General features: G+C 64.9%; 5 protein-coding genes across 7 annotated transcripts; 3 read left to right on the forward strand and 2 right to left on the reverse strand.

Annotated features, from left to right (window-relative positions):
* Positions 1–483: 483 nt before the first annotated feature.
* Positions 484–1,857, forward strand: TCAP (titin-cap). Its single transcript, XM_079327801.1, has 2 exons — positions 484–654; positions 1,274–1,857. Exons 1-2 carry the CDS (start codon positions 509–511, stop codon positions 1,527–1,529), a joined length of 402 nt encoding a protein of 133 aa, XP_079183927.1. The 5' UTR covers positions 484–508; the 3' UTR covers positions 1,530–1,857.
* Positions 1,858–3,067: 1,210 nt separating this feature from the next.
* Positions 3,068–5,805, forward strand: PNMT (phenylethanolamine N-methyltransferase; the record flags this gene model as incomplete). The annotated part of the gene is made up of 3 exons (XM_079327867.1): positions 3,068–3,317; positions 3,481–3,688; positions 5,233–5,805. The coding sequence occupies 3 exons, from the start codon at positions 3,068–3,070 to the stop codon at positions 5,666–5,668; spliced, it is 894 nt and encodes a 297-aa protein (XP_079183993.1). The 3' UTR covers positions 5,669–5,805.
* A 611-nt stretch (positions 5,806–6,416) lies between these two features.
* Positions 6,417–11,389, reverse strand: PGAP3 (post-GPI attachment to proteins phospholipase 3). 2 transcript variants are annotated; one of them, XM_079327873.1, is made up of 8 exons: positions 11,151–11,385; positions 10,478–10,575; positions 10,251–10,403; positions 9,305–9,367; positions 9,132–9,193; positions 8,335–8,471; positions 7,447–7,651; positions 6,417–6,934 (listed from the first exon to the last, which is right to left on the reverse strand). In XM_079327873.1, the coding sequence occupies exons 1-8, from the start codon at positions 11,338–11,340 to the stop codon at positions 6,871–6,873; spliced, it is 972 nt and encodes a 323-aa protein (XP_079183999.1). In that variant the 5' UTR covers positions 11,341–11,385; the 3' UTR covers positions 6,417–6,870. The 2 variants fall into 2 exon arrangements, with proteins under 2 accessions (XP_079183999.1, XP_079184000.1); XM_079327874.1 differs by having other exon boundaries at positions 6,740–6,934; positions 10,251–10,373; positions 11,151–11,389.
* A 1,258-nt stretch (positions 11,390–12,647) lies between these two features.
* ERBB2 (erb-b2 receptor tyrosine kinase 2) lies at positions 12,648–22,931 on the forward strand. Of its 2 annotated transcripts, XM_079327538.1 has the most exons (27): positions 12,690–12,895; positions 15,440–15,591; positions 15,676–15,862; positions 16,077–16,214; positions 16,305–16,373; positions 16,975–17,087; positions 17,163–17,304; positions 17,374–17,490; positions 17,849–17,975; positions 18,055–18,128; positions 18,210–18,300; positions 18,802–19,001; positions 19,092–19,224; positions 19,312–19,402; positions 19,487–19,647; positions 19,738–19,785; positions 19,869–20,007; positions 20,096–20,218; positions 20,295–20,393; positions 20,475–20,660; positions 20,737–20,892; positions 20,980–21,055; positions 21,132–21,278; positions 21,366–21,463; positions 21,538–21,708; positions 21,873–22,119; positions 22,217–22,931. In XM_079327538.1, exons 1-27 carry the CDS (start codon positions 12,820–12,822, stop codon positions 22,531–22,533), a joined length of 3,678 nt encoding a protein of 1,225 aa, XP_079183664.1. In that variant the 5' UTR covers positions 12,690–12,819; the 3' UTR covers positions 22,534–22,931. The 2 variants fall into 2 exon arrangements, with proteins under 2 accessions (XP_079183665.1, XP_079183664.1); XM_079327539.1 differs by having other exon boundaries at positions 12,648–12,895; positions 19,312–19,647; positions 22,217–22,669.
* A 937-nt stretch (positions 22,932–23,868) lies between these two features.
* On the reverse strand, positions 23,869–25,287 carry MIEN1 (migration and invasion enhancer 1). Its single transcript, XM_079327565.1, is given in 5 exon segments — positions 23,869–24,034; positions 24,036–24,098; positions 24,272–24,348; positions 24,562–24,659; positions 25,134–25,287. Coding segments are annotated over 5 exon segments (348 nt in total). The 5' UTR covers positions 25,223–25,287; the 3' UTR covers positions 23,869–24,013.
* Positions 25,288–25,611: the final 324 nt, after the last annotated feature.

A 25,611-nucleotide genomic window follows, 5' to 3' on the forward strand; every position in this document is an offset into this window, starting at 1 on the left:
CCAGCCCTGGGTTCATCCCCTGGGGTGGGACCCCCAGCCTGGGGGCAGCTGGGGGGGGCTGGAGCCCCTTGTCCTGTCTATCACCAGCCACATCCACGTAAGCCCTGAGTCACTGGAACTCCTACAAACAGCTCATTTGGGGGGTCCCTACAACCCCAAACACCCCGGGGGGTGTGGACACGCTGGGAAGGACCCCAGTGTCACTGTGGGTGGCACAGAGATGGCACGTGGCACCCCAGGGCTGTGGGGGCACAGGCAAAGGCCAGCCGTGCCCTGGGCAGGTGCCAGGCGGGTCCCGCCGCTGCCATCACGTTGTTGGCACAATCTGCCCCTCATCCCCATGGCAGGAAGGGGGGGGACACACCCGTGGGTGCCACACACGTGTCCGAGGTGCCACCTCCCCCTCTCACCCCCCCTTGGCAGCGCCCGGTGCCAGCGGCTCATCCCAAAATAGCCCCAGCGGGGCCATAAAAGCCGGGCGGGCTCGGGGAGGGGGGAAAGCGGCACCATGGTGGGTCCTGGAGTGGTGGGGGGCTCCGGGGGTCTCCTCTCGGCCCGTCTGGGCTGCCGAGTGCAAGAGGAGGATGTGGGGCGGAGAGAAACCTTCAGTGCTGAGTGGTTGGACCTGGAGCTCCGGACCCGGCCCGAGGATGGGTGAGGGGCAGGGCCGGGGGGGTGCGGGGGGCACGGGGGACACGGGGTGCTGGAGGAGTGGGGGGTTTGGGAGGGATTTGGGTTGTTGGGGGGGCTCCAAGGGTTCTGAAATGTGGGGTTTCCATGGCTTTGTGCAGTGGTTCCAAGGGTTCCAGAATTAGGGGTTTGCGTGGGGGTTTGGGGCAGTGGGAGACTCCAAGGGTGCCAATGGGGTTTTGGGCAGCCCAAGGGTCTCCAACTTGGGATGTGAGGAAGCTCCAAGTGTCCCAAATTATGAGGTTTCCAGGGAGTCTTGGGGTTTTTTTTAGGGTCCCTGTGGGGTCAGGGAAACTCCAGGGAGGTAGTGAGGGGGTGTCCATGAGGGATTGAAAATTAGGGGAATTTATGGGATTCCTGTGATGAAACAGGGGTTTTTTATGGGGCTGGGATTCCACAAGGGGGGTCTCCAGTGGGTTCCCATGGGGCGGTCCCCATTGGGCTGAGCGGGTCCATGGGGAGCCCTATGGAGTGGTACGGGACATGGGGGTCTCCAGGGCTCCTGGCGGGGTGGGGTGACCCTAAAGGGTCCGAGCAGGACACGGGGGTCCCGCTCGCGCCCCCACGAGCGCCCCGTGCCCAGGTGGTGCCGGCGGGAGGCGGACACGCAGCGCCGGGAGTCGCTGGAGCAGCGCGGGGCCGTGCGGGTGCTGGAGCAGCGCTCGCCCTGGGGGCTGCTGCGGGTGGGGGTCCTGGGGCAGCCCCTGACCCAGCACCTCCTGCCCTACGCCCGCACCTTCCCGGTGCCCCTCTTCGCCCCCTCAGACCTCCGCGGCGCCAAGGGGGCGATCCCCCGCACCCTCTCCCGATCCCTGTCCCACGAAGCCCAGCGGGGCTGAGCGGGGCAGAGGGGCCGGGGGAGGGCGGGGGAGGGGGGCAGGGGGGTGATGTTGGGGGGCTGGGGGGACCCACACGCTTGGGTCTGCTCAGCCGCCACGAAGAGGCAGCGCAGGAAGGCGGGGGCAGGTGGGGGTGGGCTCCCGTTCACCTGGGACCCCACCCCGCTGCGGGCATCGTGGAGGCCGGTGGGGATGAGGACCCCGCGGGTCGGGGGGCTCCCGCCCTTCGGGGGGCTCCCGGCAGCTCCGGCGTGACTCAGTTTCCCTGGCGAAAAGAAGGGGATGCGAGGATGAGGAACGCTGAAACCCTGGGGGGGCTGGAGGGGGGTGGGGGGCTGCGGGGGGGTTGTACAAACCGTGGTCTTTGTACGGCAATAAAACGCTACCTTGGCACGGCAGCGGCTTTTTTTTTTGGGGGGGTACAAGGGTGGGAGGCAAGATTTAGGGGGAGAGGGACCCTTTGTGGGATGGGGAATGGAGGAACAGGGAGAAACTCAGGCACAGCAGCTGGAGGGACCCAGTGTTTTATGGGATGGGGGGGTCTGGATGAGGGGGGGTTGTGGTTATATACCCCCCCCCCCCCGCATCGCCCACCCGGTGCCAGGACCCGCAGTGCCCAGATTAGCTGTTCCCACTCTGGATCCCGCTGTCCCTGGGTCCCCGCCAGGCCCTGTCCCCTCCCTGTGCCCGGCCCCATCCCCGTCCTCCCTCCCAGGAGCCGCCTGTCCCTCACCTTCACCCCCCCCCCAGCTCCGGCACCGGCAGGATTTGGGTCCTTTCAACGCCCCCAGCCCCGTAAATGGGTCCCACCCTGCTCCTTATCCCGAGGTGCTGGGAGCACTGGGAGCACTGGGAGCACTGGGAGCTGGCAGAGGTGATGCTGGCTCCTGCCAGAGCTGGGCTGAGGTCCAGCACACTCAGCTCACTGGTGATGGAGAGCTCAGACTGGCCCTATCCCAATCCCTTCCCATCCCCAAACAAACCCCGCATCATTCCAACGCCTTTCCATCCCAATCCCTCTCCATCTCCTTCTAATCCCTTCCCATTCTCATCCCCTTCTCATTCCACCCCAATCCCATCCCTATTCCTATTCCTATTCCTGTTCCTGTTCCTGTTCCTGTTCCTGTTCCTGTTCCTATTCCTAGTCCTGTTCCTATTCCTATTCCTATTCCTATTCCTATTCCTATTCCTATTCCATCCCAATCCCATTTTTCCCCCTCTCCCAATTCCTCTCCATCCCCATCCCAATCCCTGTCCATCCTCACCCCATTCCAATATCTCTCCATCCTCTCCCAGTCCCTCTCCACCCTCATCCATGGGACACTCATGAGCAGGTCTGGGGCAGCACAGAGGGGTCGCAGCCCCATCTGGGGGTGGGGAGCACAGACCCTCCCGGGCGCAGGGACGGGATTCCCGGCTGCCCAGAGCCCGGGAAGGGCGGCGGAGCCGTTATCAGCTCCGGGACGGATCCGGCCGCTCCCCGGGGCGCTGGCGCTAACCGGGTTAGGCGGGATGGATGATGGATGATGGATGGAGGGATGAAGGGTGGATGGATGGCGGCTCCCCGCCGCCCCCCCGGGCCGGACAGCGATAAAAAGGCGGCGGCGGCGGGGCCGGAGCCGCAGCCCCTCGCCATGAGCAGCCCGGCCGCGCTCCGGGAGGGCTACGAGCACTTCGACCCCATCGCGTACCTGCGCAACAATTACCTCCCGCCCCGCGCCGACTTCTCCTCCGAGGAGTTCGTGGTGCCCTGGAAGCTGCGATGCCTGGCCGAGACCTTCGCCAGTGGTGAGGGGAAGGCGGCGAGACCCCCCCCAAAATTCGCGGTGGGGTGGGGAAACTGAGGCACGGAGCACCCGCGGCACACGGGGACAGCTCCTGTGCCCTTTCTGCTTCTCCCGACTCCCCGGCTCAGTGTGGGGACCCCCTCCATGTCCTGTCTCCTTCCCAGGTGAGATCCGCGGGCGGACCTTGATCGATGTGGGCTCGGGTCCCACCATCTACCAACTGCTGAGCGCCTGCGACCACTTCGAGGAGATCGTGGCCACCGATTACCTGGCGGTGAACCGGGAGGAGCTGGGCCGGTGGGCGCGGGGCGAGCCCGGAGCCTTCGACTGGAGCCCCTTCATCCAGCACGTCTGCAAGATCGAGGGGCGCGGGTAGGGGGGCGCAGGGGGTGGTCGTGGGACCCCCAGGAGGAGGGAGGTGCTGGATTGTGTCCCCAAAATCCATGGGATCACAGATCCGGGGCTGATCCCTGCAGAATGATGTCCCCAAATCCCATGGGATCACAGTCACATTTTGCCACAGATGCTGAGGTGATTCCTACAGGACCATGTCACCAAAAATCCCATGGCATCACAGCCCCACATCCTTACAGATACCATTCCCAAACCCCAGGGGTTCACAGCCCCATGTCCCTGCAGACAGTGGGGTGATCCCTGCAGGATCCCAGCCTCATACATCCATGGAATACTGTCCCTATCCCTGTGGGTGAAGGGTTGATCCCCCTAGGATCCTGTCCCCATCACCCTGTGGCTCTTGGGTCAATCCCCCCTGCATCCCATCCCCACATCCCTGCAGCTGCTGGGTTGATCCCCAGGAGATCCTGTCCCTATGTTCCTGTGGGTGTTTGGTTTGCCCTGGTAGGAATTCCTTTGTAGGAATCCCTGTAGGTTCTGGAATCAGCATCCCACCCCACATCCCTGGCAGGATCCTGTCCTCATCTCCCTGTGTGTGCCGAATTGATCCCATTCCTACACTCCCCTGGCTGCCAGGTTAATCCCATCCCTTTATGCCTGTGGATACTGGATTGGTCCCACCCCCACATGCCTGTAGGTTCTGCATTGATCCCATTCCCATATCTCTGTGTGTGCTGAATCCATCCCATCCCCACACTCCCTTGGTTGCCAGGTTAATCCCAATCCTTTATCCCAGTGGATACCAGACTAATCTCATCCCCACATCCTCGTGCATACTGAGTTTGTCCCAACCCCACACCCCTGTCTGTTCTGGATTGACTCCATCCCCACATTCCTGTCTGTTCTGGATTGATCCCATCCCCACATCCCTGTCTGTTCTGGATTGATCCTACCCCACATTCCTGCATTTGCTGGGTCAATCCATTCCCCAGATCGCTGTGTGTGCCGAATTGATCCTATCCCCACATCCCTGTCTATTCTGGATTGATCTCATCCCCACATCCCTGTCTACTCTGGATTGATCCCATCCCCAAGTCCCTGTGCGTGTGGGATTGATCCCCTCCCCACAACCCTGCGTTTGCCAGGTCAATCCCATCCCCACATCCCTGTGTGTGCCAGATTGATCCCATTCCCACACCCCTGTCTGTTCTGAATTGACTCCATCCCCACAGTCCTGTGTGTGCTAGATTAACCCCATCCCCACACCCCTGCGTTTCCCGGGTCAATCCCCTCCCCACATCCCTGTCTGTTCCGGATTGATCCCATCCCCACATCCCTGTGCTTGTAGGATTGGTCCCCTCCCCACATCCCTGTGCTTGTGGGATTGGTCCCCTCCCCACACCCCTGCGTTTCCCGGGTCAATCCCCTCCCCACATCCCTGTGCTTGTGGGATCGGTCCCCTCCCCACACCCCTGCGTTTCCCGGGTCAATCCCCTCCCCACACCCCCCGGCCTCCATCCCACTCGCCCCCTCCCCATTCCCCTGTCCCCCCCGCCCCTCAGGGAGCCGTGGCAGGACAAAGAGCGGCGCCTCCGCCAGCGCCTCCGGCGGATCCTTCCCATCGACGTGCACCGCCCGGAGCCCCTGGGGGTCCCTTTGCGCCCCCCGGCCGACGCTCTGCTCTCCGCCTTCTGCCTGGAAGCCGTGAGCCCCGACCGCGCCGCTTTCGTGCGAGCGCTGGCCCATGTGGGCAACCTGCTGCGCCCGGGTGGCCACGCCGTGCTGCTCGGAGCCCTGGGCGAGTCCTTCTACCTGGCGGGCGCCGCTCGGCTGCCGGTGGTGCCGCTGCGGGAGTCGGACGTGCGGGAAGCGCTGGCGGCCGCGGGGTTCGCGCTGCGGGAGCTGCGCAGTTACGCGATGCCCCCCGCGCTCCGCACCGGCGTGGATGATGTGGATGGAGTGTTCTTTGCCCACGCGCAAAAACCCATGGAAGGCTGAAGGGGAATCACCACTCCGGCCCGCCCGCCCCGGGAAATTTTGGGGAATACCGCCCTAAAGTGTTGGGTGGGGTGGAATTGTTTTCAGGTTCTTGGCGTGTTGGGGGATGGTGATAATAAAGGTTGAGGTTGTGGCAGAGGATGGAGGAGTGTGGAGAGCTGGGGGGGGTCAGGGGTTAATGGGGTGAGAGCAGGGTGGGAAATGGGGTGCAGGGTAGGGGGAGGATGGGATGGAAGATCCCTGCAGCTTCCCTGACTCCATAGGGACCCCTCAGAAACCCCAAAAGCACCAAGAGCCCCTGGAAACCTCACATTTTGGAGCCCACTCACATCCCAAAGACCCCATAGTTGGGGCACAAATGGGGGTGCAGAGGGCAAGAACAAAGTGGGGAAGGGGTTGCAGGACAGGGCAGGTATGAGGTGGGTGAGGGGTGCAGGATGGGGGGATGTGGGGTGTGCTGAGGGGAACACTGAGGGAGTTTGGGGCACATGGAAGGAATTTTGGGGTGCATGGGGTGGGACAGAGTGAAAGGAGAATGGGAAATGGGGTGCAGGTGGGTATGGGGTGAGTGGGGAATTCAGGATGGGGAGATATGGGGTACACAGAGTGGGATGTGGGGGCACACAGGGTGGGAAATGGGGTGCAGGACAATGGGAATGGGGTACACGAGGGCTGGGTGTGGCTGGGGGACACAAGGTGCCCTTGGGGCAAGGAGGGGACAGAGGGAGGGGACAAGAACCCAGCACAGCACAGATTAAACTCAGCTTTATTCACACCCCACAACACACCCGGGGAGGGGGAATGGGGGGGGCACAGCCCCTCTGGGCTGGGAGGGGGGCACACCCAGCCCCCCAAGGCACCCACACAACACCCCCCACCCCAGAGCCACCCAGCAGGGCCCCCTACATGCACACAGACCCCCCCCCCATCACCTACATGAGCCCCAGCAGCCACTATCACCTTGTGGGGGTCCCCAGCTCAGCACGGGGAGGGTTTTGGGGGGGCCCCTCTGTGCCCAGCAGTGGGGGGTTCCCACCCCCCTGGGGATTTTGGGGCTGGGGGAGAAGAACAAACCTCAGAAGGCAACCGGGGGGGGCAGGAGGCTGTGGCCAGGGGGGGGCCAGGGGGTCTCTTGGCACAGGGCAGGGCAGGGCCCTGGGGGGGCACGAGGGGCTCTGCCCCCCTGTCCCCCCCTGGCAGCTCTAGTCCACTTTGAAGAGGTCAGAGTTGGCCTTCAGGAGGTAGAGGCTGTCATCCATCAGGAAACTGGGGGGACAAGGGGGGGCTGGGCTCGTGCCAGGTGGGAAGTGGGGGGGGGGGGGGGATTTAGGGGAGCCTTGAACCCAACATTGAGCACAGCAACACCCGGGGGTCCCTCCAGCACCTCGATTTCAAGAGAGGGGGGGTCTGTGCATGGCATGGGCAAGGGAGGGACTGAGACCATCCTGTGGGAAACTGGGGGGGGGGGGGGATGCTGAGCACCCCAATTTCAACACTGGGGCTCACAGCACTCACACCTCAATTTCAAGCCCCCCATGGCACCCTGAGCCCCCCAATTTCAAGAGGAGGACGCTGAGAACTCCACAGACCACGGTGGACCTGAGCACCCCAATTTCAGGAGGGATTCCCCCAGCACCCCAGCAGGATCCCCAACACCCCAGGGGACAAACCCTATCACCCCCAGGGGACAAACCCTGGCGGGGACGCTCTGCACTCCCCGGGGAACACAGACAGCTCCTCCCCCCTATTTTAAATTTGGGTTGGGGGGCGTCACTGACCTGTAGAAGAGCACGTTGAGGGGGATGGTCCCGATGTGCCAGAGCGCGTGGGCGTCCAGCACCCAGAGCAGGGGCGGGAAGTCGAGGAGCTCGAGCAGCGCCAGCGCCTGGAGCAGCAGCACCGCGGCCGCGCATTTCCACACGTGCGGGAGGCGCCGCCCCTGCCGCAGGCACCACCGCAGCCACCACGCCACCGTCAGCATGCCTGGGAACAGCGCACCGCGGGGTCAGCACTGCCCCGGGGGCAGCCAAAGAACCACCAAACCCCCGGCGGGATTCCGGGGAAAACAGGGAAGGGGATGGGGTAGGGGGTACCCAGCATCGTTAAGGCAGCATCCTTGGGAGAATGGGGGTGTTCAGAGAAAAGGGGATGCCCAAAACTCAGGTCAGCACTTCTGGGAAAACAGGGAGGGGTCAGGGATAGGGGAGGGTCCAAACTTTGTCGGAATTGCTGGGAAAATGGAGTGTAGGGATGGAGGGGTATCCAGACTGGGGGCATTGCTGGGAAAACAGGGGGGGGTCAAGGATAGGGGGTTCCCAGACCATGGTCAGCATTCCTGGGAAATGGGGAGCTCAGGGATATGGGGATACCCAAACCCCTGATCAGCATTGCTGAGAAAATGGGGGCTCAGGGACATGGGGGTACCCAGCTCCCTGGTCAGCATTCCTGGGAAAATGGGGGGCTCAGAGATGGGGGTCTCAGGCATTGGAAGGGCACTGACTGACCCTTGACACAGCCCCAGCCCACCACAGTGGCTCCCAGCCCCTCCCAGTGGCTCCCAGCCCCTCCCAGTGGCTCCCAGCCCCTCCCAGTGGCTCCCAGCCCCTCCCAGTGGCTCCCAGCCCCTCCCAGTGGCTCCCAGCCCCTCCCAGTGGCTCCCAGCTCACCAGCAGCAGCGTTGGCCACCAGGTTGTAGCCGTAGTCGAAGCGCACGAGGCTCAGGTAGGAGATGTGGCCGGCGAGGAAGAGCAGCAGGAAGGCTCTGAAGATGCTGATTAAGGCCGGGCGCTGCAGCCCCAGCGTCCTGAGGAGGGGGGGATGGCCAAGTGTCCTCCCAGTATGGCCCAGAGTCCTCCCAGTACAGCCCAGGGCCCTCCCAGGTGTTCCAAACTGGTCCAACAGAGGCCAGCACCCTCCCCAGTGGCCCCCAGTACAGCCCAGTGGTCCCCAACACCACCCAGCACTCCAGTATGGACCAAGAACAGCCCAGCATAGCCCAGAGTCACCAGTACAGAATCAGCATGGCCCAGTATAGAAGTGGTAAGGTGGTGACCCCTCCCAGCATGACCCAGTGCCTCCCAGTACAGCCCAGTGCCCTCCCAGCACACTCCCCAGCCTAGCTGTAGCCAGCCCCAGTGCCTCCTACTCTGGTCCCCTGCAGCCTCCAGCCAAGCCTGAGTCCACCCCAGTGCCCCCAGTTCATCCCCAGTGCCCCCCAGCCCCTCCCCAGTGCCCCCAGTCCATCCCCAGTGGCCCCCAGTCCCTCCCCAGTGCCCCCCAGTCCATCCCCAGTGCCCCCCAGTGGCCCCCAGCCCCTCCCCAGTGCCCCCAGTCCCTCCCCAGTGTCCCCCAGTCCCTCCCCAGTGGCCCCCAGTCCATCCCCAGTGGCCCCCAGTCCATCCCCAGTGGCCCCAGTGCTCCCCAGCCCCTCCCCAGTGCCCCCCAGCCCCTCCCTGGCACCCACCTGACACAGCACAGGTACACAGAGTGCAGGACCACGGCCGAAGCACAGAAATAATCCAGTTTCTGTGGGGGTTGGGATGGCTGAGCCGTGCTGGCAGTGTGGGAAATGGGGGGAGGGGGCTGGGACAGGACCCCCAGGGGTTTGGGGACACTCTGGGGGTGTCACTCCCTCACCTCTGTCAGCGCCGTGTCCCGAGTGTGGAATACAGTGGACCAGAACCAGGCGTTTAAGGAGACCTGGGAAAGAGGAAATTTGGGATTTTGGGGGTGAGGGGATGTGGGTCAGGGCCCCTCATTTGGGGAATGAGGGTCCTGGGAATGGGATGGGGGTGGAGAAGCTGGAGCTGGGTGGGATCAGGGGGTTATGGGGGAAGAGGGAAGGAAAATGAGGGAGGGAAGGGAAGGGGAAGGAGGAAAAGGGAAGGGGAAGGAGAAAAAGGGGAAGGGGAAGGAGAAAAAGGGGAAGGGGAAGGAGAAAAAGGGGAAGGGGAAGGAGAAAAAGGGGAAGGGGAAGGAGAAAAAGGGGAAGGAGAAAAAGGGGAAGGAGAAAAAGGGGAAGGAGAAAAAGGGGAAGGAGAAAAAGGGGAAGGAGAAAAAGGGGAAGGAGAAAAAGGGGAAGGAGAAAAAGGGGAAGGAGAAAAAGGGGAAGGGGAAAGAAGAAAAGGGAAGGGGAAAGAAGAAAAGGGAAGGGGAAAGAAGAAAAGGGAAGGGGAAAGAAGAAAAGGGAAGGGGAAAGAAGAAAAGGGAAGGGGAAAGAAGAAAAGGGAAGGGGAAAGAGAAAAAGGGAAGGAGGGGAGAGGGAGAAAGAAAATAAAGGGGATGAGAAAAAAGAATGGGAAAAGTGGGAAAAGAAAGAGAAAGAAGAGGGAAAAGGACAGAAAGAAGGAAAGGAGAGGAAAAAGGGAGAGAAAAGAGAGGGAAAAGAAAGGGAAAAGGATGGGAAAAGGGGTGGAAAGGATGGGAAGAAGGATGGGAAGGATGGGAAGAGACAGGAAAAAGGAGGGAAAGGGTGGGAAAGAATGGGAAAAAGGAAGGAAAGGACAGGAATAGGGATGGAAAGGATGGGAAAAAGGAGGAAAAGGACAGGAAAGGATGGGGAAAAAGGGCAGGCAGGGCTCACCCAGGCGAAGGCGACGCAGGTGGGGTAGGTGGGGGCGGCGGGGGGCACGGCCGCGCGGTAGCGCAGCAGCATGACCAGGCTGGCCAGCCCGTTGAGGAAGGAGGCGAAGGCGGAGGCCGGCTCCTGGAAAAACAGGAACCGCGAGAAGGGCCACTGGGAGGGGCCAGGGGGTCAGCGGGCACGGGCGGGACCCCGAGCCCCCTCCCCCGGCCCGGGATGGCGCTCACCTTCCCGTGGAACTGCGGCACGCGGTGCCCGCCCTGCTGGTACAGCCGCACCGTCAGCCACATGCACTCGTACTTGCACTCGTCCCGGCACGTCCAGCCTGCGCGACACACCAGTGCCTCCCAGTATGCACCAGTGGGCAGTGGGAGGGCCGGGGCTCAGCTCAGGGCAGGGGGAGCGCGTGGGGTTCACCCCGTGGCACTGAGGATCCCCCCCAAAGCCTCGCTGAACAATCTGGGAGGACACCCAGCTGTCCCCGTGGTGACCAGCAGCATGGTCCAGTAGCTCCCAGTACGGCCCAGTGTCCATCCAGACAGTTCAAGGATGCCCAAAGTGGCTCAATACCTGCCCTGGCAAAGTCCAGGGTTCCCACGGTATGGCCCAGTGACTCCCCAGTATGGCCCAGTGACCCCACTTCATAGTCCAGCACCGCCCAGTACAGCCCAGCAGCCACCAGCGTGACCCAGTGACAACCAGCATGGAAGCGGCCCGGCCCAGTGACCCCCCCAGCATCACCCAGAGCTTCCCAGGCCAGCCCGGGGCTCCCCAGTTCTTCCCAGTTTGGTCCCAGCGCCTCCCAGTCCCCCCAGCACGGGGCGTGGCTCCAATGGGGCGTGGCTACAAACGGGGCGTGGCCTCTGAGCCCGCCAGCCAATGGGAGCGGGGGGGCGGTACCTGTCAGGCCCATGTAGAGCGGCTGCCGGGCGCGGAAGTGCCGTAGTGCTGCCCCCGAGCAGTTTTGCCGCTCGCAGCGGCTCAGGCACTCCCGGTAGAGCGGTTCTCGGTCCCCTTGCGAGCCCCGGGCCGGGCCCGGCGCCGCCGCCGCCATGAGAAGCAGCAGCAGCAGCGCGGCTTGCGCCGCCATCGCCGCCCGGCCCGGCCGCTTCCGGCCCGCCCCGGAGATGGGGCCGGCGCGGGGCAATATGGGATATACCGCCCCCGCCGGCCGCGGGAGGCGATGGGATACAGTCCCCCGAGCGGGAGAATCATGGGATATATCCCCCCGCGTTCTCCCTGCAGAGGTTCATGGGATATATCCCCCCTCAGTTACTCTCTGCGGAGGTTCATGGGATATATCCCCCCATGGGGCCCGGGGATCCCGAGGCACTTCGGGGACCCTCCAGTGTCTTGCGGGGCTCGGGACCGGCTCAGGGCCTGAGGAGCTGCGTGGTCCCGGCCACGCGAGACCCCCGGCAGCGACCGTGGGATGAGGTCGCAGTGGCGGCCTGGCCTGAGGTGACAGTGATGTGCTGCATACCCATTCCTGTCCCCGTGGCGGGCGGGACCGCAGCGCCGCGAGTCCCCCTGTGCGGGGCCTCCTCACTCGTGGCAGCCTCGGTGGCACATGTTAAAGCACGGCTGGGGTGACCCAAGGGTACATGGAGGGCAGAAAGTGCGGGGGTCACGTCCTGGCCCCCCATCCCGGCTGCTCCTGGATCTGTCCAGACGAGTGAGGTCCCCCTGTGTGGGGGTCCCCACCTGTGGAGGACCCCAATTCCCTCTGTGTGCCAGGGCAGCAGGTGAAGGTGGAACAGGTGGAGGACAGGTGCCAGCTCTTGGTCACGTCACTGGGGACCCGTTAGATGCTGCTGGACTGTCCCTGTCACCCAGGACAGTCCCCAACTCCCTGCACCATTCGGGGTGCCATGTCTGTCCCCCCACCCTCTTGGATTGGCCCCCCCAGACCCATCACTGGTATTTGTGCCCCCTCTCACACATGGGTGACAGTCACAGTCCCAGTGAGGGGACAGTGATGGAGGCCGTGTCCTCTCCCCCCATTCAGGTGACCCCCACCCCACGGGGTCACAGCAGGACCCCAAGGACAGGAGAGTTCGGGAGCTGGGGAGAACCCGCTGCTCCCCAGGGAATGGGAACGGGGGACTCCGGCATGGGAAGTCCCCAGTCCGTGGCTCTGTGGGGGGATGGACTGGAGGGGGGGTCCGGGGTGAGGGGTTCCTGGTGCTCCGAGGGAGTGGAAAATGCGATCGGAGTCCGGGGGGGTACAGGGGGGACAGGGGCGGGGGGCACCCGCTGGTCCCGGGGATGGGAAGGGGGAACGGGGGGTCCGCGGTGCTCCCGGGGGATGGACGGCGGTGGTTCCCGGTGCTACGGAAGATGGGAAGGGGGAGCGGAGAGCGGGAGGTTGGACAGGGGGTCTGTCCTGGCCCGGGCCGGCGGGAGCGCGCGGGGGCGGCGGGAGCGCGCGGCGCGCCCTCGCCCGGGGCCGGGACCGGGATCGGGATCGCGAGGCGGAGCCCGGGAGCGGCGGGAGGCGGCGGCTCCGGCTCCGCAAACTTTCCCGGAGCGGCGGCGGGGCCATGGGCCGCGGCCCGCGCTGAGCACCATGATCGCGGCCGGGGGCTGCCTCGGCGCCGGGCTGCTGCTGCTGGCCGCCCTCTGCCCCCCCGCCGCCGCGGAAGGTGGGTCCCACCGGGGAGCTCCGGGGGCACGGGGGACACCGGGAATCGCGGGGATCCCGGGGCCGCGGGAGCGTCCTCCGCGCCGCGACTTCGCGCAAAGTTTTGCACGGGACCAACCGGGACCGGGGGGGGGGGGGCACCGAGAGGGGGAACCGGGAAAGGGAGGGGGGGACACGGGGGGCGTGACCGAGAGGGCACCGGGGGGACATCGGGGGTGGGACCGAGTGGAAAACCGAAGGGACAGCGGGAGGGGACCGAGGGGGCCCCGAGCTGGGAACGAGGGGGGCACCGGGGGTTAGGACCGGGAGTGGGTCGGGGCGGCACCGGGCCGCGGGGTCCGGTGTCCTCGGGGGCTGCACGGTTGCAAGTGACGGGACCGCCTCTCCCCCGGTCGTTCCCCAGTCCCCGCGTTGCCCCCTCGTTGTCCCCGGTTCTCCCCGACGCGGGCAGCGCGACCCCGGTGTCCCCGCGCCGCGACTGCCCGCCAGGACTGGGGGCCGAACTGGTGTGTACTGGGAGGCGCTGGGAAGGGGGAGGCCCTGCCCGCTGCGCCCTAGCCTCCCCCCCGAGCGGAACGACCCCCCGGTGCCGCTTTCGCAGGAGGAATTTAGGGGCTCGGGTACACCCCGGAGCAGGGACCCCCCCGGTCCCAGGGCTCCGGTACCGCCGGGAGAAGCGGGAACGGGGGAACCCCAACTTGTGGGGGTTCCCTTCGCGTGAGCATCGGGAGGCTTCGGGGTGCGGGGCAGGCGCGGTGCCCCACGAAGCGGCTGGGTGGGTGGGTGGGTGGGTGCGTCCCCGTCGCTCCCATCCACATTCTCGACGTGCCGCACCCAGCCCAGCCCCGGGGGGTGCGGGGAGCCCGGCCCGACAGCCCCCGGGCCTCGGCCAGGCACCGCGGCGGGGCCGGCAGCAACGGGGCCAGCAGGGGATGGGGCTGGTGACCCCACAGTGGGCACCAGCAGCCCCAAAATTGGACCCTGCTGTCTCCCTGTTGGAGGGCAGCACCAGCACCGGGAGTTTCGAAAGTGAATGCCCGGTGGGACAAGCCGGTGTGAGGTTTTGGGACAGGGACGTGGGGACACACGGGGTGGTCTCCACTCCTGTCACCCCACAGGTCACTCTGCTTGGAGGGTTTGTGTGGGGCGAGCTCCTGCTTAGCGACACCCCGGTGTCTCCCCGTCCCTGGGGCCGGTTCGTGTCCGGCAGCCGCGGCTCAGGGCAGCCCCGTGGGCACGTGGCCGTCGGGCTTTGCCGGACACCCGTGGGCAGCCGAGGTGCTTGGTGGTGGCACCGCCCGCTGGAGCGAGCCAGGAGGGATGGATCGGTCACTGCCCTTCCCGGTGCCCAGCCGGGGACCCGGGTGAGCAGACAAGGCCAAATCGCAGGGCACGGAGCCGGGATCCCACCGCTGGCTTGTCCCACCTGCCCTTTGGCTCGGGGAAGCCCCAGCACCTCGTGCCTGTGCCGCAACAGGTGTGGGCAGAGACCTTGAGCTTTGGCCGCCCAACACAACGGCACGTTCCCTTCCGGGGTTCCCCCTGTTGCACAGCCGGGCGGGTGGGAGAGAGCTGAACCCCAAATTCGAAGGGTTTCCTCCTTCCTGGCCGTATTCTCCCTGGCTCAGACGCCTCGCAGCAGGCGGGGGAGGCGAGTGCCAGCCGTGTCTCCTGGACACGGGGCCGCGCCAGCAGCTGCCCAGCACCGGGGGCTGTCACTCAGCCACCGAGCAGCCGGGGACGGGCGCACCGACCCCCCGCCTGACCCCCGCGTGCCCCCCTGCCCCGTGCTGGGATGGCAGTGGCTCAGGGCTGGTGGCTCTGCGAGTGACACGGCGGTGGCGGCAGGGTCAGCGCCGGGCTCGGTGTGGGAGCGGGGCTGGGCTTTGGTGTGGGGGGCTCTCCCCGCCGAGGTGTTGGGGCGCCGGGGGCCGCGGGCGCGCCGGGGCTGGGCCGTGCCCGCCAGCCCTGCGTCACCGCTGCTCCCCAAACACGCCCGACCTGAAAAGGCGGTTCCAGCCGGGAGCGGGCGGCCGGGGCCCTGTGCCACCCGCGCCCGTGACTCACTCGCCCGGGGCCTGGCACCCAGGGCGGGCTCCCGCGCCCCCACCCCGCCTGGATGCGGCGGGGATGGATGCTCGCCCGGCCAGCAGCCCCCCACAATGGGGCCGGCCGGGCCCCGCAGCCGTCGCCGCTCAACAATCGGGTCTTGTCTCGCCGGGGCCGCCCCGGCGGCGTGGGCAGCGCATTCCTGCCCGCGGCCCCCGCTCCGGCCCTGCGGCTCTGGGGGTCCCAACCCAGCCCCCAGCAGTGCCCGGGCCCCACCGCGGGCACGGGGCGATGCCGGTCCCCGTTGTCCCTCGAGCGGGGCCCGGTGCCAGAGTGGGAGCCACGGTGCAGGAAACCCATCGGAAGCTGTTGGGAGCAGCCCCGGAGATAAACGGCGGCCGCCGCATCCGCGGCGTTTCCTGCGGGGGCCGGAGCTCCACGTTTCACGGGGCAGAGGAGGGGTCGCGGACCCGCTGAGCCCCCGCTGTCCCCACAGTCTGCACCGGCACCGATATGAAGCTGCTGCGTCCCTCCAGCCCCGAGAGCCACTACGAGACCCTGCGGCACCTCTACCAGGGCTGCCAGGTGGTCCAGGGCAACCTGGAGCTCACCTACCTGTCCGCCGACGCCGACACCTCCTTCCTCAAGGTGCGCAGCGGGAAAACACCCCGAGGGGGGGAAGGGGAAGGATGGGGGTAAAGCCGGCCCCTCACCCGTGTCCCCCCACCCCAGGACATCAAGGAGGTGCAGGGCTACGTGCTGATCGCGGAGAACCAAGTGATCGGGCTGGAGCTGCAGAGCCTGCGCATCATCCGCGGCACGCAGCTCTTCCAGGAGCGCTACGCCCTGGCCGTGGTGGGCAACGCCGGCCCCGCCGGGGCGCCGGGGCTGCGCCAGCTCGGCATGAGGCACCTCACAGGTGGGCACCAGGTGCTCGGGGATGTGGGGTGCTGCTCCTGCAGCTCTGGTCTGGGGTTTGGGTGGGTGGTTCTATTGGGTGGCAGGTCCCTGTCACGTCTGGGTGTCCCCATGGGGGCTCCCCATCCAGGGTTAGGTGCTCCCATGGAGTGGCAGGTCCCTACCAAGCACCGGGAGTCCCCACGGGTCTGACCCCGCTACGTGTCCCCCCACAGAGATCCTGAAGGGAGGGGTGCTCATCGAGAGGAACCCCGAGCTCTGCTTCCAGGAGACCATCATGTGGAGTGACATCTTCCACCGGCACAACGAGTTCCGTGCCGAGGTCCAGGTGGAGACCACCCGCACCCGCAGCTGTGAGTGCCCCGGGGGGGTTGTGGTATCAGGGAGGGGTCTGGGGGTTCCAGGCCTCCTGGCACCCCCTGCTCACACTTCCCCCTGTGCAGGTCCTGACTGCCGGGCGTTCTGTCCTGAGGGGCACTGCTGGGGTGACAGCAAATGGGACTGCCAGACATGTGAGTGTGGGGCCCACAGAGCCTCTGACCCCCCCACCCCCCCAGGGACCCCCAAAGCCTCTGGGAACCCCTTTCCTTCCCTCCATGTGCCCCTGCTCCACTGATCCTCACTTGGCACCCAAATCTCTGTCCCTGAGACCCCCTGGGCTTTCTGCTTGCACTCCCAAATTGCTGCCCTACTGAGCCCTACTTGCCACCTGTCCTGTTCCCAGAGACCCTCTGGACCTTCTATTTGCCCCCCCCCCCCCCAAATCTCTGTCCCACTGACCCCTATTTGCCACCTAAATCTTGTCCCCAGAAACTTTCTGTTTAGCTCCCAAATCCTTTTTCCACTAAGCCCTACATGACACCCAAATCCTGGCCCCAGAGATCCCCCAAAATCCCTGCTCTGGGAGACTCCCCTTACACCCCTGTGCACCTCTGCTGACACCCCAAATCCCAGCCCTGGGGACCCCTGCTTTCCTCCCCAGATTCCTGTCCCACTTCCCCTACTTAACACCTGAATTCCCACCACCCAGATTTTTGCCCACCTACCCTCCAGCCCCTCATCTTGAGGACTCCCCCATTGCCTGTCCCCAGCGTGTCCCTCTGTGCCCCACAGTGACCAACAGCATCTGCCATGGTTGCCCACGCTGCAAGGGCACAAAGCCCACGGACTGTTGCCACGAGCAGTGCGCCGCTGGCTGCACCGGCCCCAAGCACTCCGACTGCCTGGTGAGCACGGGGTGGGGACACTGGGGGTCCTGGGGGGGTAACAGGGGTCTCACACAGCTGTGTCCCCCTCCCCAGGCGTGCCTGAACTTCAACAGGAGCGGGATCTGCGAGCTGCACTGCCCCCCACTCGTCATCTACAACTCGGACACCTTCGAGTCGATGCCCAACCCTGACGGGCGCTACACCTTTGGTGCCAGCTGTGTCAGCCAGTGTCCCTGTGAGTGACACCCTGGGGGGGTGCAGGGGCAGCCAGCCAGGTCCTGACCCCCCCTCCTGCCTCCTCCAGACAACTACCTCGCCACGGAGGTGGGGTCCTGCACCCTGGTGTGCCCCCAGAACAGCCAGGAGGTCACGGTCAACAATGTCCAGAAGTGTGAGAAGTGCAGCAAACCCTGCCCTGAGGGTGAGAAACCCCCCTGGGGTCTGGGGGGGTCTGGGTGCCCTGGGGATGTGAGTGAGCAGCCCCCAGGGTCTGGGGAGGGGGGCTCTGGAGAGTGCAGGATTGTGGATGAGCTGCTCCTCAATGTCCTGGGGGGCTCATGGGGTTGCCAAGGCTGTGGGTGAGCAGCACTCCAGTGTCTGGACAGGTCTGGGGACCCCAGGGATGTGGGTGATCAATCCCCAGTGCAGCTCTGGGGATCCCAAGGCTGTTTGGGGATGCTGCTGTGCACGGTGGGGGTACCTCCTTGGCTGGTGGGGAGGTGTTTTGGGGGGCTCTGGGGTCCTGGCAGAGCCCCCCAGCCCTGCTGTGCCCCCCTCAGTGTGCTACGGGCTGGGAGTGGATTTCCTGAAGGGCGTCCGTGCTGTGAATGCCTCCAACATCCAGCACTTCTCTGGCTGCACCAAGATTTTTGGGAGCCTGGCCTTCCTGCCCGAGACCTTCGCTGGGTGAGTGCCTGATTCCCCTCCCTGAGCCCACCAGGACCCCCAGTGGGACCCTCCCCAACCTCCCTCCCGTCCCTGACAGGGACCCCAGCACCAACACCCCACCCCTGGACCCCAAACTGCTGCGGATCTTCGAGAGCCTGGAGGAGCTGACAGGTGAGAGCTGGGGGAGCTGGGGGGGATGGAGGGCTCCAGGTTTGGGGGGCACAGGGGGTGGTGACACTCAGCTCCCCCCAGGCTTCCTCTACATCGCTGCCTGGCCGCCTGACATGAAGGATCTGGGGGTCTTCCAAAACCTGCGGGTGATCCGGGGCCGAGTTCTGCACAAGTGAGGAAGGATGGGGATGTGGGGGGACAGAGGGGGACACAGGGATGCAGAGGGGACATGGGGAGATGTTGGGGCACGTGGGGGAGGTGCAGGGGGTTGTGGGAACACACGGGGGGACATTGGGGGGGTCACTGTGGGATGAGAGGGATGACAGAACACGAGGGGATATGTGTGGGATGCAGAGGGACACAGGGACATGAAGGGACACACACAGGGTGCAGAGGACATGGGAAAAACATGGAAGATGTTTGGTGACATACGGGGACATGGAGGATGTTTGGGGACACACAGGGACATGGAGGGTGTTTGGGAACACGGGAAGGACATGGAGGGTGTTTGGGGACACGGGAAGAACATGGAGGGTGTTTGGGAGCACAGGAAGGACATGGAGGATGTTTGGGGACACGGGAAGGACACGGAGGGTGTTTGGGGACATGGGAAGGACGCAGAGGGTGTTTGGGGACACGGGGACAGGCGTGTCTCACCCGGGTGTCTCGGCAGCGGCGCCTACTCGCTGACGCTGCGGGAGCTGGCGGTGCAGGCGCTGGGGCTCCGGGCCCTGCAGGAGATCAGCAGTGGGATGGTGCTCGTGCACCACAACCCCCAGCTCTGCTTCCTCCAGAAGGTGCCCTGGCACAGCATCTTCCGCAACCCCCGCCAGCGCCTCTTCCAGACCCACAACAAACCCCCCGAGCAGTGCGGTAAGGGGGGTTCATGGGGGTGGGGGGAGATGGTGGGACCCCCCCTAATTGTTGCCAAACCCTCTGGTGCTGATGGTGCCCCCCCTGCAGAGAGCGAGGGGCTGGTTTGCTTCCACCTCTGTGCCCAGGGGCACTGCTGGGGTCCCGGTCCCACCCAGTGCGTGGCCTGCGAGCGGTTCCTGCGTGGCCAGGAGTGCGTGGCCTCCTGCAACCTCCTGGATGGGTGAGTGGAGACCCTCGGGAGTGGCACAGCCCTCAGGCACACTGCAGGGTGAGGCCAGGACCCCATCCCTGCCCCTTTGCCCTGCAGAGCCGTCCGGGAACACGCCAACGGGACGCGGTGCCTGCCGTGCCACCCCGAGTGCCAGCCCCAGAACGGCACCGAGACCTGCTTTGGATCGGTGGGGACAGGGACACACACTGGGGGTGGGGGGTGGGGGTGCCCCCAGACACCTGGGTGCCTCAACCTGCCCCAATTCCTGCAGGATGCAGACCAGTGTGTGGCCTGTGCCCACTACAAGGACGCCCAGCAGTGTGTGCGGCGCTGCCCCAGCGGCGTCAAGGCCGACGCCTCCTTTGTGCCCGTCTGGAAATACCCTGATGAACTCGGCGTGTGCCAGCTCTGCCCCACCAACTGCACCCACTCGTGAGTTGGGGGATCCCTAGCTGAGATGGGGGTGCTGGCAGCTGTAGGAGGCTGCTGACAGCAGGGGGGCTACACCCTGTGTCCCCCCAGGTGCACGATCCGGGATGAGGACGGATGTCCCGTGGACCAGAAGCCAAGGTAAGAGTGTGGCTGTGTTGTGCCACCGCCACTCTGGCTGCTGGGGGTCCCCCCCCCAACACTGATGGCCTCTTGCCACGCAGCCAGGTGACATCCATCATTGCTGGTGTGGTGGGGGCTCTGCTCGTCATCGTCCTGCTCCTCATCACCGTCATCTGCGTCAAGCGCCGGCGGCAGCAGGAGCGCAAGCACACCATGCGGCGGCTGCTGCAGGAAACCGAGGTGGGGATGTCCTGGGGGGCAGGAGTGGACCCTCAGTGCCTGGGAGGGACCAGGAGCCTGGCCCCACTCACCCCTCCCTGCCCCACAGCTGGTGGAGCCACTGACGCCCAGCGGGGCCCTCCCCAACCAAGCCCAGATGAGGATCCTCAAGGAGACGGAGCTCAAGAAAGTGAAAGTTTTGGGTTCTGGTGCTTTTGGCACCGTTTATAAGGTGAGGGGTGGGGACAGCACAGTGGGATGTGACCCTACTTGCTCTGCAGCCCCTCACCTGCTTGTCCCAACCTCAGGGCATCTGGATCCCTGATGGGGAGAGCGTGAAGATCCCGGTGGCCATCAAAGTCTTGCGGGAGAACACATCGCCCAAAGCCAACAAGGAGATCCTGGATGTGAGTGTGGCCATGGCACTGGGGGGGGGAAATGGGGCTGGCAGCAGCACCTGCCCACCCTGACCCCCTTTCTGCCCACAGGAGGCCTATGTGATGGCAGGGGTGGGCAGCCCCTACGTGTCCCGGCTGCTGGGCATCTGCCTGACGTCCACGGTGCAGCTGGTGACGCAGCTGATGCCCTACGGCTGCCTCCTGGACTATGTGCGGGAGAACAAGGACCACATCGGCTCCCAGGACCTGCTCAACTGGTGTGTGCAGATTGCCAAGGTAGGACAGAGCACCAGGGCAGCTCTGGGGGGGTCCTGGGGGAAACCAGGGACAGCTGGACATGTGCCACCTCCAGGGGATGAGTTACCTGGAGGAGGTGAGACTGGTGCACCGGGACTTGGCCGCTCGCAACGTCCTTGTCAAGAGTCCCAACCACGTCAAGATCACCGACTTTGGGCTGGCCCGGCTGCTGGACATCGATGAGACCGAGTACCACGCTGATGGTGGCAAGGTAGGGCTTGGGGACTCGGGGACAGTGGTGCTCCCCTCGGTGACAGCCACCCTCAGCTCTGCTCAGTTCTCCATCTCCCTGTCCCAGGTGCCCATCAAGTGGATGGCGCTGGAGTCCATCCTCCGCCGGCGCTTCACGCACCAGAGCGACGTCTGGAGTTACGGTGCGTCAGGGTGTCCCCACCTCAGGGGGTTTGGGGGGTCCTAGGGCACTGCTCACCCCCCATCCATCCCCTCCAGGTGTCACGGTGTGGGAGCTGATGACATTTGGGGCAAAGCCATACGATGGGATCCCTGCCCGGGAGATCCCAGACCTGCTGGAGAAGGGCGAGCGGCTGCCGCAGCCGCCCATCTGCACCATCGACGTCTACATGATCATGGTGAAATGTACGGGGAGGGCACACAGGGACAGGGAGGGGACAGGGCCTGCTGTCACCCTGCTCCCAGCCCTGATGGTGCCCTGCTCTGCTCCAGGCTGGATGATTGACTCCGAGTGCCGGCCCAAGTTCCGGGAGCTGGTCACCGAGTTCTCCCGCATGGCCCGTGACCCCCAGCGCTTCGTGGTCATCCAGGTATGCAGCTCCCCGAGGGTCCCATCCCCTCACCGGTGCCCTGGGGCGAGCACTGACCAGTGTGACCCCCTCAGAATGACCTGGTGGGGCTGCCTGGCTCCATGGACAGCACTTTCTACCGAGCACTGCTGGATGAGGAGGACATGGACGACCTGGTGGATGCTGAGGAGTACCTGGTGCCTCACCACGGCTTCTTCAGCACCGACACCTCCACCACCTACCGCAGCCGCATCTCCTCCGTGCGGGTACGTGGGGAGGGCTGGCAGGAGCCCCCAGTGCTGGCAGGAGCCCCCAGTGCTGGCAGGAGCCCCCAGTGCTGGCACAGCCCTGGTGGTGACCCTGTGCCATGGCTGGGAGGATCCTCAGCGTGGGCTCAAGTGCCCAACTCTGTGTCTTCTCCCACACCCAGAGCACGGCAGAGTCTCCAGCCAAGGTGGAAGAGGGAGAGGGCTTGGCCTCCTTCCCCTTCCCCGCCCAGGGCCTGGCAGAGGGAGCAGAGGGCCCTGTCCCAGAGGTGCCAGATGGGGACAAGGTGGCCCTGCATGGGGAGCCTGGGACTCTGCCCCGGTACAGCGAGGATCCCACCGGCTTGGTGGCCAAGGATGGAGAGGACTCTGATGGCTTCACTGTGCCAGCCCCCCTCAGCACCATGCCAGGTAGGGAGGGCACAGCCAGACCCTTGGGGAGGTGGTGGGGGGTGTCTGCCTGTCCCATGACCCCTGGGGGGTCCCTAACGTGTCACTCACCCTGCAGAGTACGTGAACCAGGCTGAGGAACGTTCACCCCACACTCCCCCATCCCCGCTGGACAAGCCCAAGGGGCACCAAGGAAAGAATGGGCTCATCAAGGACCCCAAGAACTCCTTCTCCTTCGGCCACGCCGTGGAGAACCCCGAGTACCTGGCACCCCACAGCCCTCCTGGGCCCTTCAGCCAGGCCTTTGACAACCCCTACTACTGGAACCAGGACTCCACCAAGGCTGGTGGCCCCGATGGTGGCCCTGGCACGACGCCCACGGCCGAGAACCCCGAGTACCTGGGCCTGGCCAGCCCCGATGCCACAGCCGTGTAGGAGAGACCCCCCAACTTCACCAAGGCAGCTCAGGGAGGGATGAGCCACGAGGGATGGCTGGGGGTCCATCCCCTCTGCCCAGGGGTGGCACTGGCCACGCAGGATGCTGTGGGACAGAGCAGCAGCAGCAGCAAAGACTGGAGACAGAGAGGGGTCACCCCTGGTGGCACTGGGGACCCACAAGCTGGGTGGTGCCTGGAGCAGCCCAGGGAGCTCAGACCCTGCACAGCCTGGAGGACAGACCCTCTGCCATCCCCCCCTTGCAGGGCTGTCCCAGTGCCTGGGACACGTGGACTTGCACTGAGGGCAGCTGGACTGAGAGCAGCCCCGGCTGCTCTGGGATCCTTTGGAAGCACCGGGATGTATATTTGATAATTGTACATTGGTTGTTTTTTCTACTCTCCTGGTCTCTTTGGTTTTCCTCTTCTCCATCTGATCCAGCTGTGTCTCCCAAGGACCAACATGTCATATCCCTTCCCTTTCCCCTTCTTTTTTCCTCTTTTTCTTTACCCTTTTCCCTTCTTTTTTTTTCCCTTTTCCTTTCCCCCTTTCCCTCCTTTGTCCATTCTTTCCTTTTCCCCTCCCTTTCTCATTTTCCCTCCTTTTTTTCCTCCTTTTCTTTCTCCTTTCCCTTCCCTTTTCCCCTTTCCTATTCTTTTTTCCATTCCCTTTTCCCCTTCTCCATTCCCTTTTCCCCTTCCCTTTCCTTCTCCCACTCTTCCCTCTTTCCCTTTCCCTTCCTCTCTCCTCTCTCACCCCCCACCACCTGCCTGAAGGATAAAATTCCTGATCCCAGGCAGGATCCAGGACTGTGTCCCACCCCCCACTCCCAAGGAACACCAGAGGAGCCACATTCTCCATCCTTTATTCCACCCAGGCCCCAGGCCCCTGGGTTTATACACAGTATAGAATAAATAGGGGGGCCCCCCCACCCCGAGGCCAAGGGCAGGGTCATTCCAGGCAGGAAGAAGGAGCTGGGAGCCTGGGAATGGGGAGGGGGGGATGTGAACACACCTCTGGCCATGGGGCCAGGCCGGGGTTCCCATGGCCAGCCCCCACCCCAGATTAAACAGTGCCAGAGGGACTTTAATCATTAACAAATCCCAGGGAAGTTACAGCCAGTGGATTCCCCTTGGAATGAACCTGCTGGGAGCTGCTCCAATGCCCAGCCTGCCTCCCCAAATTCCCAGGGGGTGAGGGAGGGGAGAGGCCAGCACAGAGAAATGGGGGTGCCATGGGGGACCCCCTGTGTCCCCCAGAGAGGTGCAGATGATGAGGGGGGGGGAAGGCAAAGGTGGGAGACCACCCCCCAAGCCCCAGATACACCCCACAGCAGGTTGGGCAGGGGACAGAACGACCCCCAGTGCCACCATGGGAGGATCCTGAGCTCCCCCCGTGTCCCTGGCGCCCCCCCAGCTGTGCAGGGATTTAAGGAAGGCAGCAATGGGCAGTGCAGGGGGCCCCCTCTGTCCCTGGGGGGCTACAGGATGACGCAGGGGGGGGCGGCTGTTGGTGATTTTCTCCAGGGGCTCCCCATTGCGGGCTCTGCGGATGGCCTCGATCAGCTGGGGGGACACAGCAGGGCAGGGGTGACAGCCAGGGCCTGGGGACACCCTGAGGTGACAGGGACAAGCCCCAGCCACGGCCAGGAGCTGCCCCTGAGGAGCAGATCCCATCACAGGAGGGGCTCACTGCAAAGCAAACCCCCCCAGCCCAGCCCCCCCAGGCAGATACTCACATCCTTCTCATAGGGAAAACCCCCGTTCTCCAGCTTGGAGAAGACGAGCTGCCCGTTGATCTCGATCTCAAAGGCACCTGAGGGCACACACCAGACCCCCCCTCAGCTGTGTGCCCCCCCAAACCCCCCCCCCGGCATCCCCAACCCCCCCCAGCAGCACCAAGGCTGGCCAAGCACTCAGGGCACCCCCAGCTTTAACCCACCCCAGCCCCTCCCAACCCCCCAGCAGGGCGCTGGGGGTGGCTGGGGTGTCCCCCCCCATCCCGAGGCTGCTCTTTGGGGGGTCTCACCGGTGCCCCCCAGGCGGGATTCGATCTCGATGTCGGGGTACTCGTCCCTCACGGCGCTCGCCAGCTCCTGGTAGGTGGCCTCAAAGCCACAGGGCTCGCTGGGGAGGGGGGACAGGCTCAGCGGGGGGCCCCCAAACCCTCCCCAAAATAAGGAGCACCCCCCCCCATCAGCACTGCTGCTCCCTGCGATTCCCCCCCTGTTCCCTCCCCAATTCCCAATGCTCCACTCAGAAACCTTCCCCAAACCCCCCTGCACGCCCCCATAACCCGATGGCCCCTCATTACCACCTCAGCCCCCCTAATTCTCTATATCACCTTCCTCAGCCCCTAAATTCCCCTAAAATCCCCTTCAGCGCCCCAATTCCCCCACCCTGTACAAACCCTTCAGCCCCCCAACCCCTCCATATCCTCCTCAGCCCCCGTTTCTCCCCCCAGCCCTCTCCGTGCCTGAAGCCGCCTCACGCCTCATCCCAGTTCCCTCAGTATCGCTGTGGGCCGCTCCCTCCATCCCGAAGGCGCGGGGATCCCCTCGCTTCATCCTCTCCGGGCTCCCCCGCGGCCGCAGCGCTCACCAATACTCCACCACGATGCGGACCCGCCGCTCGGCCCCGTTCCCGTCCCCGTTCCCGTCGCCGGTCCCGTCCCCAGCCCCGCTGCTCATGGCCCTCGCTCCCGCCGCGCTGCCGCTTCCGGGTGCGGTCACGTGAGGCGGCGCTTCCGGCCGCTCTGTACCGCCCGCCGCTCGTCTTGTCTGCTCCGAGTCCTCCGGGACACCCGCCGTGACCCCGGTGACCCCCGGGGGACCAAAAATGACCCCCAGCGACCCAAAGTGACTCCTCTGGTGATCTAAAGTGATGCCCAGGAGACCCAAACTCATCCGTGTGCCACCTGTAGTCACCCCCTGATACCTGCAGGGGACCTGTGACCCCCCCCCAGTGTGACCCACAGTGACCTCCGTGTCACCCGCACCCACCCCAGTGGGACCCAAGGTGACCTCTGGGGGACCCACACGGAACCCGTGGGACCTGAAATGACCCTCACAGGAGCTCT

Source organism: Erithacus rubecula (assembly GCF_903797595.1).
Source record: "Erithacus rubecula genome assembly, chromosome: 27".
In the NCBI taxonomy this organism is placed as follows: domain Eukaryota; kingdom Metazoa; phylum Chordata; class Aves; order Passeriformes; family Muscicapidae; genus Erithacus; species Erithacus rubecula.

What these genes read in the sequence shown, in the direction of transcription:
- ERBB2 (XM_079327539.1), top strand. Translation starts at nt 12,820, where the DNA reads ATGATCGCGGCCGGGGGCTGCCTCGGCGCCGGGCTGCTGCTGCTGGCC. An exon ending in CCCCCCCGCCGCCGCGGAAG is followed by an intron (nt 12,896 to 15,439) that starts GTGGGTCCCACC and finishes CTGTCCCCACAG; the next exon opens with TCTGCACCGGCACCGATATG. An exon ending in GGTGTGTGCAGATTGCCAAG is followed by an intron (nt 20,661 to 20,736) that starts GTAGGACAGAGC and finishes TGCCACCTCCAG; the next exon opens with GGGATGAGTTACCTGGAGGA.
- TCAP (XM_079327801.1), top strand. Translation starts at nt 509, where the DNA reads ATGGTGGGTCCTGGAGTGGTGGGGGGCTCCGGGGGTCTCCTCTCGGCC. An exon ending in CGGACCCGGCCCGAGGATGG is followed by an intron (nt 655 to 1,273) that starts GTGAGGGGCAGG and finishes CCCCGTGCCCAG; the next exon opens with GTGGTGCCGGCGGGAGGCGG.
- PGAP3 (XM_079327873.1), bottom strand. Translation starts at nt 11,340, where the DNA reads ATGGCGGCGCAAGCCGCGCTGCTGCTGCTGCTTCTCATGGCGGCGGCG. An exon ending in GCTCTACATGGGCCTGACAG is followed by an intron (nt 10,576 to 11,150) that starts GTACCGCCCCCC and finishes TGTGTCGCGCAG; the next exon opens with GCTGGACGTGCCGGGACGAG. An exon ending in CCTGCGTCGCCTTCGCCTGG is followed by an intron (nt 9,368 to 10,250) that starts GTGAGCCCTGCC and finishes CCTCTTTCCCAG; the next exon opens with GTCTCCTTAAACGCCTGGTT.